The 12,412-nt window shown below is 45.3% G+C and overlaps 1 protein-coding gene across 3 annotated transcripts in view; it reads left to right on the forward strand.

The window, feature by feature from the left end:
- The first annotated feature begins 6,994 nt into the window (after positions 1-6,994).
- The window catches only part of CD96 (CD96 molecule), a 31,358-nt gene continuing 25,940 nt past the window's right edge, over positions 6,995-12,412 (forward strand). For all 3 annotated transcript variants that reach the window (XM_074856594.1, XM_074856601.1, XM_074856607.1), the window contains exons 1-2: positions 6,995-7,637; positions 10,595-11,020. In XM_074856594.1, coding sequence (XP_074712695.1) covers positions 7,451-7,637; positions 10,595-11,020 — 613 coding nt within the window. In that variant the 5' untranslated portion in view covers positions 6,995-7,450. The remainder of the gene's footprint in view (positions 7,638-10,594; positions 11,021-12,412) is intronic.

The raw sequence follows: 12,412 nt of genomic DNA on the forward strand, positions 1-12,412 counted from the left end.
TAGGAACTCATATTGAATGATAAAAGTGTTATCTGTTGAAAACTATCTTAATTCCCCGTCCTTTTCCTCAGCTACTTGGCCAAGAGTGCTCTGGAAGGAGATCAGTGTTCAGCTCACGTTGCCGTGCTAACAAGTCCTCGCAGGCTCCTTAGGGCAGGTTCACATTATGCCTTCAAGCACAGAGTGAACCAAAAGGATCCACATCTGAAGTAGCTAAATGTTACTCTGCTTATGGTCTGGAAAATATCATTATGCAGAAATATCCCAGAAGCTTCCTATTCTCCATTTTACCTTCTAGCTACTCCTGTGCTGTATTTATCCCATCTAACTTCAGATCTAACTCTGTTGAGATATCCAGATTTAGGAATGCACTTGCCCTGTGCTGTCCTTGTATAAGGTACATTAAGCTCTGCGTTGCCTTCTGGACACGACCCACCTCTTTCCAGGACCTGGATGAGGTGTCCTGCTCTGTAAGGCTCAGGCTAAAACACCTCAGGAGTCCAAACACGGGCTTCACATTTTCTTCTCTGTAGAGTCTGGCTCAACATGAAAAACAACTTCTGCTTTGTTTTTCTCATTTGTACTTCACCACCTTTTCTAAAGAGACATAGAATTAGGATATACTGGACAATTTAATAGATGATGGATGTGATGGGAGAGAGATGTCACTTTCCTGTGGTTGCTTCTGACATGCTGATAGCATGAAAGGTATTTATAGAGCTACGAAGATTCTACGTGCAGTCAAACTCATTAACGTCTGATGCTTTCAAAGTATTGTCAAAAAAAAAAAAAATCCAAGTTATGTTTCTCAATGTCACTGTAACTTGGCCTTTTATTGCTGTAAATTACTTGATATTTTTTATAATGAAATGGTAGCTGCTGCCCTCAGATTGTCACTTTTACTCTATCTGAAGTTAACTTTTACACCTTTAATCTTTTCTATTTGATGTATTTCTTCAGTGGAGAATTCTAACCAGTCTGCTGTGTTGAGCTCTGGACTGGTGGCTGTGTGTCTGTAAGAAGGTATCTGCATACAATAGTATGGAGAATTTAAATTAATCGAGGAACAAAATCCATTAAAGATAGTCTGCACAGTAAAATGAGCTGTGGAACCCATCCAGGTTTACAGCACTTTGGGTGTGAAACTAAGCTTTTTGTTTCTGATTGAGTAGTCTGTTGCTTGTCTTGATAACTCCCTCTTTCATGCAGAGCTCAAGATAAAACCCCACAAGCCGTGTTTATGAAAAGCCCTTTCTCAAGCAGACTCCTGTTCTCTCTTGCTGGCGTGATTCATGAAAGCTGCTCCAAGCATTGTCTCTGAAGCTCCTGCCAAAGTGACCAGGGGATGACATGGCCCTTCTGGAAGGCTTCAGTGGAAACCTCAACCTTGTAGTCTAACATGAGCAGATGTTTCCCGGCACTGGCAGTGGGTTACCCTTTCCTAAGAAATGCCTTTTTTAAAACTATGAGTGCCATTACATTTTGTTACACAGTTATTAACCTACTTAGAAACATTTTCTTACAAAATGTGGAATACAAGATGTACAAGTGAAAAGCCTTTAGTTGATGCTGTGCAAAATGAGGAGGAAGCACAGTTTGTGCTGTAGCTGGAAAAGAGAAAGCAACCAAAGGAAGCAGGGCGGGTCTCACATGTGTCTTCCATTTCATTTTGAAAATAATTACTCTGTAGAGTCTTTAATTTTTTTTGAAATGGCTGGCTGGCTTTCACACAGTGATTATTCATTGGTGTGTAGTTGGGTCAACATGCTTTATATTTATTTTCTTCATCGGTTGCGCTTTTTATAGTCCGCTTTTTCAGTAACTTGTACTTTGCACAATGCAATGTTCAACAGCTTACCCTGATGGACCATCATTCAGCAGAAATGGCATTAAACAGGAGCAGAGGACCACAGGGTTCTGTGGCTGGAATGGCAGAGAAGGTGAGGGAGATGATTTTCTTCCTTTTATCCCCAAACATATGGTCTCTTTCTCTGAAACATGAGCAGTAAGTTAGGACTTTTAAATAGAAAAGCTACTGCCAGCTTTTGCAATCCTTTTCTCATATCACAGAAATGGAGAGTCAGAGATGTGCACAGAGGAACCCAGCACTAGATCACTCCCTGTGATCCTCCTACACTCCCAAAAGGTGCGTTCGTGTCTTATCTGAAAGGTTTTGTAAACATGGAGTGGTCATAAAGAGATTTTTCCCACAGACAGCAGGGAGAGAGGATTTAAGGTCTATAGTCCTTGCCTATCTATTCATTTTGACTTGTAATTTTGGGCAAGGCTGCTCAAAAGCAAGTTCCCTGCTTACAAAGTGGAGAAAGCAGTATTTATCAGTGGGATGAGCAAAAGGTGTAATTAAAGATCCATCATCTGGTTCAATTTGGCCCCAAAACATCTGTAGGATGTAATGGAAAATGAAACATTTGTAGAAAGGGCTTTCTGGAATTCTGCTGGCATCGGCACCAGGGGCAGCATCAGCAGAGCTGGGGCAGGCGATGGAGCAGCCTTGGCACCAGGGCAGGACAAGACGGAGCAAGGAAGCAACTGGGACTGAGCTGTTCTTGGTTTTCTCCCGTACTCCCAACTGTCAGTGAGGGAGTAGGGATGAAAAGTCCATTCAGATCTTTAAGTATCTTTCTGCTGGAAAAATTGCTGTTGAGAGGAAAGCATATACGCCTTACCATGCTGCTTGAACACCCCAGCTGAAACCGAGGCTGCGTTATGTCAAACACAGCATGAGGACATGCACGTGTAGCCATGAGGGAGGAGGAGGAGGAGGAGGAAGCAGAGTCAGAAACACCCTGCTCTCTCCTCCCCGACATAGAAGAGGGAAGAGAGAGGCATGAGAGCTAAGGGTGGGAAGGGGAGACAGAGGAAGCAGGGGCATGCTGAAAAAGCCCAGTGGGGATCCCACCACCACCTCAGTGCCCTGTACCCTGCCATGCTGCGCCCCCAGTCTATGTCCTCATTCGTCCACCTTTCCATGAGGTGCCATGGCCAAAGTCGCCTGCCAGCTATAGTCATTAGAATAGTTTTCAAAGAAGTTCAAAACCAAAACACGATGACAAAGTTGGAGCTTCTGTGCTAAGCAAACCTGAAAGGTTAGTTTACTCTGTAATGAAATTCCTGCTTCAAAGTCTCCATCTCTTTTTCCACTGGGGAGCAGCGCTTTCTTTAAGCAATGTTTAGAGGACACCAGTCTGCAAGGGTAATCATCCTCGCCTCTGGCAGGAAGAGCTTCTGCACCAGAATTTCTGAAAAGGATCTCTTTGTGAATAATTGAATTTGTCTCTGGAGTTCAAGATTTCTTTTTCTGTGGGACTGACTGCAGCTCTGCTCCTTCCTTAGGTGCAGCTTACTGTAATTGAGGCAGAAGAATTGTATTGCAGTCGAGAGTCTTGTGAGCATGACGCATAATAGGGGTGATTGCCACGGTAAGAGTCATTTGTAGTGTTCAGAATGCCTCCTCCAGTGGCGAACAGATCAGCAGAAAATAATTAGAGGATCCCCCACTCTCACTAAAGGGGAAAAAAATGAGTGTCACATGAGGCAGCAGAGGCGTCCTTGAGCAGCTGGCAGAGCCCCGGCTGCAGTGCAATGTCAGGGCTCCATCCTGGGCGATGCTCGAAGCCTATCGGTTCCTGCCAGTGCTGCCACCACCTGGAACACAGGGGAGGACCAGCCAGGCCAACTGCTTGTCCAGCCCAAAGAAAATGCTGTAGTAGTTCACATATCCCCTGAAAACATATGTTGCTTGCCTGGGCATAGCTTCTTTTCTGTTAAAACCTCCCAGCCTTGCAGTGATTTCTGGGTCTCTCTGGAAAGGCACGTGAAGCATGATGGAAAAACCTACAAATCTCAACTCTGAGGCAAACATCCCTGTAGCTGCCCCACCAAGGAAAAGTCAGTTACAGATACGTCCTCCCTCCAGCTACCAGTGTCCACTGCCCCTGGGCATGTCTCAGTACCTCCTCTCATCCCCACCATCTGCAACCTGGTGTGTAACATCCCACCACGGCACCTACCAAGGCTGACTGTGAGTAACTTTTCAGGAAAGGGGTGGTAGGGGAGAACCTCTCATAATAATTTGCACTGCTGTGAGCAGGACCTTGTGTCTGGCCCTCGGGAAGAGACGGCTCCCTGCCAGGAGGCTGAGATAAGTGTCATGTCTTTGAAGAGTTTTTTGATGTCTTATGGAGAGGCAGGGCTTACCTGTTCACACACATCAATGTCAGCAGAGGGCTGAATGACTATTTCAGACTTTGGGCTTAAGGTAGGAATTGGGGCAAAACACAGCTCTGAAGTGAACAAAAATCCATCAAGCTGGGAGGTTTCTTTCTTGTCTTTCATCACTAAGCACAGCAACAGTGCTGGGTAGCTGCATTCAGCCAACACAATGCAGCATGGCAGCAGTATGTCTTTAGGGCATTATTTTAGGAGAGGAAACAAATTCTAAGGGCAAGATGTAGCGATCTAGTAAGTCAATCAAGCTGCTCAGGGATTTCTGTGGCTATTGAATATACCACATGGCACTTGGGCTGTCTTGTCGAATTGTGAGGTATGTTTCAGATCAATAAAAAGGCTCACTTGAGACTTTTTTTTCCAATGTTGCACAAAATATATTCTCTCACGTTACAAAGCTTACATGAACTGATCAGCAAGAGAAGCTAAGGTAACTGCATTTATGAATGAAAGCCCAAATTCTAGCTTAAAGTCCAATTTTCTTGGACTCTAGTATCTGCAGATAATCTCTGGGTTCTTTGTGGTCTCTCTTCTCAACTGGAAACCAGAGCATATATCTTTAATATTTTTACTCCCTTCTGTGGCAGTCAATTACAATGGCTTGAATATTGTGTTCATCCTCAACTTCAGGACTTCTTGATCCTCCAAGACAGATCTTTCTCTGTCAGGCTTCTGAGTGACAAGCAGAGGTTTCATCCCCAGGGACAATTCCCTTAGCAGTAATCTGGGCATCCAGTGCATTTACCATGACCACTTTTAGTGTGCTTCCTCAGGTAAGGGAAAACGCAGACAAAAAAGGAACTGTGCAGCAGCATTTATCCTCCAAGATGTCTGAAGGCCTGACCGTAGCCTGGCCAAAACTTAACTGTTCCACCTGGAGATCTTAGCCCGCTTAAACATGCTACCAAGGTTGCATATCCACAAATTAGGGAAGTGGTGTAGAAGTTGTTTTCATCTAGTAGGAAAATGACCAGTGAGGTCTTTTTTTACCTTGAACGCTGTGCCTTGCATGCTGATGCTATGTGGAGCTACATGGTCAGCAAAAGTAGACAGTCAGGAAGGAAATGGAAAGCAGTTAGGAAGAAAATTGCAGGTGGTGGCTGCAACTGCTGTGAGTGGGACCTCGTGTTTGACTCGTGGGAAGAGACGGCTCCCTGTCAGTAGGCTGAGATAAGTGCCGTGTCTCAGAACCATTTTTTGGTGTCGTATGGAGTTTCTGTAGGCCTTGCCTGTGCAGCAAAGAGAGGTGCCATAAAAGAAAGGGGCCAACAAAGACACCCAGGCCCCCTAGAAATTGTTTCAGAAAAGACATGTCAGGACCCAGATCACCCAAGAATGGACCAGTCACCTGAGGGAGGGCACTGCTGGTGAGAAGAGGTGCCTGTTTAAGGGACTGTGTCATCCAGGCCACTCGTTTTCTCTGTCCTGGTGCGTGGGCTGTAATCGGCTCTCTCCCAAAGTCCAAAGGGTGGGTTGTCCTCGGGCCCTATGAGGGTGTCACAACCCGGACTGAGAGCCCAGAACATTGTCAAGGTTCTGTGATCCCCTCAGATTAAACTAAGGTGAAACGACACCAAATGACCAGTTAAAATGTTTTACTTGCATTAGAAAACAATTTAAACTTGGAAAAGGATAATAAGCGATGGGGTCTCTTATAAATCTAAAAGAAAGAAAAGAAAGGAAAGAAAACAAAAAGAAAGGAGAAAAAGGGAGTCAAAGAAATACAGATCACCACCCCAGGTTCCAGTATTTCTCAGGTCTGGTGATCATGGGTGGTGGTTGCACACACAGCAGTTTTCTGTCACCTTTTTAAGTTCATCTTATCAGCTGATTAGCATACTAGACAAGGAGAGGCAGGTGTTTCATGAAATCATTTCCATGAGAGATGGGGAAAAGGTGGAGCACGGGTTCTGTGCATGCGTTGAGGGAGAATGGGGTGTACCAACCCCTTCATCCAGTTGAATTGGTGGTCACCTCCTATCAGTTTAGCAAGGTCTGCGTGGTGTCAGGCTTACACAGTAGAGCCACAGAGTAGTGGGCTTACACAATGGAGCCACTGATCAGCGGTCCTTGTGCTTGATGAGAAACATTTGTGTGGGCTACAAGGCTAAAATTTTCCCCTTTGAGAATTATCCAAGGAATCTGGCAATGCAGCTGCAAGGGAGTGTGGGATGTGCATCCTTCCATACACTCCACACTTCCTTGGGCAGCATTCCTTAGACTAATCACAAAGGCCACAACTTGCCCTTGAGATTTTCTGTGTTGATGAATGTTTGAGGCATTAATTCTTTTAGTTCCTTACACAGGGGCAACCAGCCTCCTGCCCAGCTGTGCTTCAAACACCCATTCCACCTCAGAAAGAGCCAGCAGATAACTTACGTCCACACTGGGTACATGAGGTGTCCTGTCCAGCTCTTTAGGTTTTGGGGAAACAAGTGTGATAAGCAAGAACTCAAATCAGTTTCTTTCTGAAAAGCCTCCAACAGCAGGTCCAATTTGCATGACTTGCCTGCGGTGAGATGCTTTGCTGACAGGTGGTTGCCTAGTTTATGGAAATGCAGTGTGCTTCGAGGACAGTTCAGAAGGATTTACAGGTGACCTGCAATAAAGACAGGTCATGGGCCTGGCAGGAACGACGCGCTTCTGTCTGCGGGTGCTGCCATTACCAAAGCTACCAGCTGAATGGAGCGAGGTACGGGGGTTAACCACACCAAGTGATGTTGTCACGTGTGATGTTGTAGTTCTTCATCCTGCAGAAAATAATTAATGATCTTCTTTTCAGGAAAAAATAAAAAGGTAAATCTGGAAACCTCTCAATTCACTCTGTTTTAATTTAGGGGGATTGGGTTTGTTACTTTGCTCTTTTTTTAAAAGATAGTGAGGATTAAATCTCACTACATTAGTGAGTAGAAATGTAGTGAAGGAAATGAAGCAGGAAAAAAAAAGTCAGCTTTTTTGTACTCTATGTACAACCTTAGAGATCTGACAAGTGTTTGAGAGAGTGTAAACCAATAAACTGCTTCCTCTGAGTTCACCTGGAAAGACAAAATGAAAAAAAAAAAAAAAAAGGTCTTCAACATAGGCTTACAGTATAGGTAGTATTTTCAACATAAAGGTTTCACAAGATGTACTAATGTTATCACTCCGGCAGGAAACTGAGGCTTTCGCATTTAATGAAGCATTTCTTTGAAGTCACGCTAAAATGATGAGCGTGACTGTGCTGCACATCTGCCTGTCTGCACAGGGCAGACCATCTCAACTTCCTTTTCCGAGACACTGCCGGGAGCAGGCCAAGAGAGCTACATGTTTACCAAAACTTCATCAAGTGAAGATGGAAAAAAGGTGTCTCTTCTCCCTCTTTTGTTTGCTCTCAGTGCCCAGGATTGCAGGTAAGTGTGTCAGCAGGACACCTTGACTCAGCTTATGATGGCGGGTGGCAAGGGGCAGGGTAGCATGTGCAGGCTGGGCTTAGAGTGTCTCACTAGGGCAAGCTGTAGCTACTGGTAACGATTTTCTGTTTCCTGACAACTTTCTAATAACCCTAGTTATAATGTGCAGCTAGTAAGGAGTAAATGGCTTGTGCTGAGTAGCAGATTAGTTTATTCAAAATGCCTAACCTGTTTTCACCAGAATAATCACTGAGATGAGCTCACTTGTATTTAGGGCAACATGTGCTCCTCTCCAACGGGCAGAAAGGAAAACTTCTTTCAAAGAGCAAATAAAAAATGTCTATCTCTCTCTCACACACACATACCTGTGTATGCAGAGAGAGGAAGTGCTGAAACACTTAAAGGCAAGGTTAAACTGTACAGCTGAACCCCTTAAATAGCTTCTTCCCTTCCTCTTTCCCACCCAGCCCTATGTGCTGCATTAAAGGCTTGAGAAACAAGTTTGTCACTGGGAGTAAAACTTTCAGAAAAGTTGAGTAAGGAGAACTGCACCCCTATCAGAGGGAGCTTAAACCAAAAACAATCCGAGGAAAACCAAGTAAAAGCCTGATACTCACAGCCCCCTCCACTCCCCACCCCCTAACAGGCTGACCGTGCTGAATGCAGAAGTACTTATTACCAGCTAGAAAGAAGAATTTTGTAGGGTATGCCTTTTTCCAGTTAAGAAAGGAAAAAGCTCATGTATTTGACCGGCATGGTAAGATGCATCTCAAAATCTGGCATAAGCTGTTCCTATTTTCTACATCACTGAGGCAAACTGGATTTTAAAAGAAAGGAAAATATTTGTTATGTGTATTCATAGAAAAATAAAAGTTCTCAAATGCAAAGAAAGAACTAGAAGCCTCAAGACATATACATGCAGGAAAGCAACACTATCTAGTCTTTCCCTAGGACTGTTGGATTTTTTCCCCTGAGGATAAAATCCTTACTGAAGTTACTCAAAGGTGAAAGTGGAGACCATCCTGCCCTTTGTGGAGATCAGACATATAAAGGCCTGGGAGTTACTCCATTAAATTTCAAATAGAGCACAACTATGGGCTAATAGACAGTATTTGATTTGGAAAAATAAAGTTGGCATGAGACTAATTTTATTCTGATGTTAACAAAAGGTTTAGAACAGTTTTGCATGAACCTAAAAGTGCTAGACTACTAACAAACAACACAAATTAAAATATTGTTTCTGTATATGTAAGTTTTTCATTTTAATATAAAATATTCAATTCTCAGTAGGCATTCTTTACTTGGTCCTCTGACCTAATACGTCATCAGTATGAATATGAGAAGTTGCTAGGTGTCCCTTGCCTGTTAGTCCGATCGCAAGATTGCTAATTGCTTTTTCCTTAACTTTTACTGATGCAAATCTTGCAGTGAAATCAGTGAGCATTTGCTATAATAAGCTCCTTGGACTGATAAAAATAGTTTTCAGTAATTTTTCTGACAGCACTTGTCATTCAGGCTTATTTTTATTTACCCTCTTACATCATCCCATCTCTTGGAAGTCAATTAAAGAGCACACACAGCAATGAAAAATGGAGACTAATCTTGGCCACGGCCATTTAGTTGCTTTGTTCTCCATGCACCAAGTCTCCACGTGTTCATGTCAACTTCAGTGGTTAGGTACAGACTCTCAGCCAGATCTGCAGGGATGTGGGACTCTGCCCTTGTCTTCCTTCCCTGTCAAACCAGAGCAGCGGGTGCGCCGGTCCCTGTCTTGCTCCCAGCTGAGCTGGCAGAGTGCAGGGGGCATGTCGGCCCCCCTCCAGGCACTGTCAAGGCTGCCTGGCCCCTGGCAGGGCATCCCCTGGCTCAGGTGCTCTGGATCCCTGTGCCACATGGCAGAGCAGACATCAAAGCAAATAACTTGGTACCTGCTTTTTTCAAGTAAAGAAGGTGAGCAGTGCGCACGTGCTGGCATGGACAGTCAGTGGTATGGCTGGTGGCACTGCGGGGCAAGTTCCCGAAGCAAATTTGATACACAGGGAGGATAGCATACAAAGGAGATGGCGGGGGGGGGGGGCTGTGTGTACCTAAGAACATCTGCACAAACTCATTTTTTCTGGGGACTTGCATGCCCTTTTGATAAAGGGCCTTTTTGTGCATAGCCCTGTGGGTGTGACCGATTACTTGTCTCACTATGACTGCCCCATCCATAAATTCTTCATCTCCCTGAGTTTGTCAGCACTCTGCATACAGGGGTTTGGGGACTGCGAGCCTCTTGTTCACAGGAGAGAGAAAAGGACAGAAATCAGTTTTTCTACAGCAGCAGCAAACCCAAGCAGTACAGCCTCCTGTTGAAAGCCCCTTCATTTCACCAATCCATTACTCCTTTATACAGCACACTAAGGACTGCCAACATGCTTTATGAAATTAATTGAGGAAGAAACCATACATACTGAGGCAACTCGCTCTGACACTGAAACGAACATTTGTTTAGGCCATGCAGGAGCTGTTTAATAACGTGGAGGTAAAAGAGCAGTTTTCTCTGTTGAAGCAGCGAAGGCCGTGGCAATGGGCAGAGGGAACAGTGCAGGGCAGCCAGCAGGGATAAGTCATTTTTTCTTGCAAAAAGAGCTGGGGAATAACTGGGCCCAGCTTCTGCTTTATTTATATCACTTGAAAGATTTCAATTTTCACAGAGGCCCTCAGAGCTCCCATTTCTCTACCACGAGTACGATGGGAGCTCCCGGCCCTCTTCCACACAAGTGTGCGTTTGTTCTCCCACTTCTCTCTCCACAGTCTGTATTGGTGGAGATCTGCTGTCAAGCTCCTAAATGGAAGGCCTGTTGTTACAGTTGTAGTTGTCTGTGGCTAAGACACCAAATCATGTCAAAGATGGCTTAGAAGAAAGCTTCGTTTAAATATTACTTGCACTGAAAACAGTCCCATTTGTTTTTAAGGCCAGCCTGGAGATGTCGTTACACAAACAGATGTAGTCCATGCTTTGCCAGGTGCTGACGTGACCCTGGTGTGCAGCTTCCCAAAAGCACACACCACCTACATAATACAGACACAGTGGTCCAAGAACGATGACAACCATCTTACCAGAATAGCTGTTCATCACCCCGATTATGGCACCCACTACTTCGCCTTTCCTGAGGCTTCTTACAACTTTTCAGTGTCCTTCAGCATGTGGAAGTGCTGCGACTGGAATGTTACAGAGGCTTTGTGTTCCCCCGATCCAAATGCCACGTCTGAATGCAATCAGTGGGCTCTGCATCTGAAAAATGTTACTGTCTCCCTTAGTGGGTGGTACGAATGCAGTTTTACTACTTACCCTTATGGGACAAAAGCTGCAGAAATTCAACTTATTGTCAAGGCAGAAGGTAAGTGATTATGACTGAGATGTTGCTTTTTCGTAACAGGGATGGGGTGGAGGGAGACAAATATCAGAGTAGATGAACACTTGTTGGTCAGTGATGGTGGCTTGTTTGGGATTTGCAATGGTGCCACTGAATGCCGCTGTCTACACAGTTTCCTATTTACAGGCGCTCTTTAGCTGTTGTTGTCCAGCTCATGACTAGGAAACCTTATTGGTTTGGAGGAATACAAAGTTAGATAGCAAGGCTAAAAGGTGGTGAGATGGGCAGTTTCCACATTTTCGTTCTGGAGAAACATGTGGTGGAGAGGACTAAACGAGGGGCTCAGGATATGGTGGGACCAAGGTTGCTAGATCTCCAAACCATGATGTGCTGCTGCTATGGGCGTGTGGCACCAGAAAGAGAAAACACCCTTGTCTGGTTGAAGCTGAAGGCTGGCATCTGCAGGGTGTGCTGGGTGTCAGCTCAATAGAGGGATGTGTGTCCCCACGGTCAAAAACAGGCAGGAGCAAAGTGGGGAACTGCTTAGGACAATCACAGCAACGGAGACTTGGCTGCTTCTGCAAGCCAAGAGGAAGCTGGAAAGCAGCATGACTGCTCTTAGTAAGTAAGCCTAAGGGGAGAGTGTGAACTCCAGGGAGGATATTTAAATTATCTTGGCAAAGGAACAAATGGGTTTAAATAGGACATGAATGGATTTGACTACAAATTAAACAACAGTGGCAACCATTAGTGCAGCAACTTTGGGCAAAAGTCCAAACTGCTGTGAAGATGGAGCTGTGCAGGGATGTTGGGCAAGCTTGTTGTGCACATGGGGGACTGGATTTGATGACCCCAGAAACCCCTTCCCGACCTAGGTTTCTGTTAACAAGCCAAGAAGGATTAAAGTAAATGCAACAAACTTGGCACAGTTTCAGTTCAGAATGACAAGGCCAACATGCTCGCTTTGCTTGTGCCCAGGGCTGTAGATGCAGCATGTGTTCGAGGGTTAGGAGCAGGGTGGGTGCAGGTGATGTTAGGGGTAGAGGAAGGCAGCAGCACTCCCACTGCCTCTTTGGCCTGCACTGTGAGGCCAGACTGGTGGCAGGAGGGACGTCGGTCCCCATGCTGGATCGCACTGGTCCTGCAGCAGGAGGAGGTCCTGTGCAAGCCTCATGCACAGGGACGTTTAACCCAAGCTGCGTCCTGCCTCCCTAATGGCCCCTGCACGGCAGTGGCTCCAAGCAGTTTGGTGCTGCTATCCCAGAGGCACACCTCAAGGGCAACCCTGCAGCACCTTCCTGCCCTGGCAAACTTACAAAGGCAAAATCAGAGCCAGCATCTCTGAGCAACCCATAGAGGATGGGTGTGTTTAACAGAGCACGCTGGATAATCGTGCCAAGGACGAAGCTGCCACTT

Source organism: Strix uralensis, chromosome 2, assembly GCF_047716275.1.
Source record: "Strix uralensis isolate ZFMK-TIS-50842 chromosome 2, bStrUra1, whole genome shotgun sequence".
NCBI lineage: Eukaryota > Metazoa > Chordata > Aves > Strigiformes > Strigidae > Strix > Strix uralensis.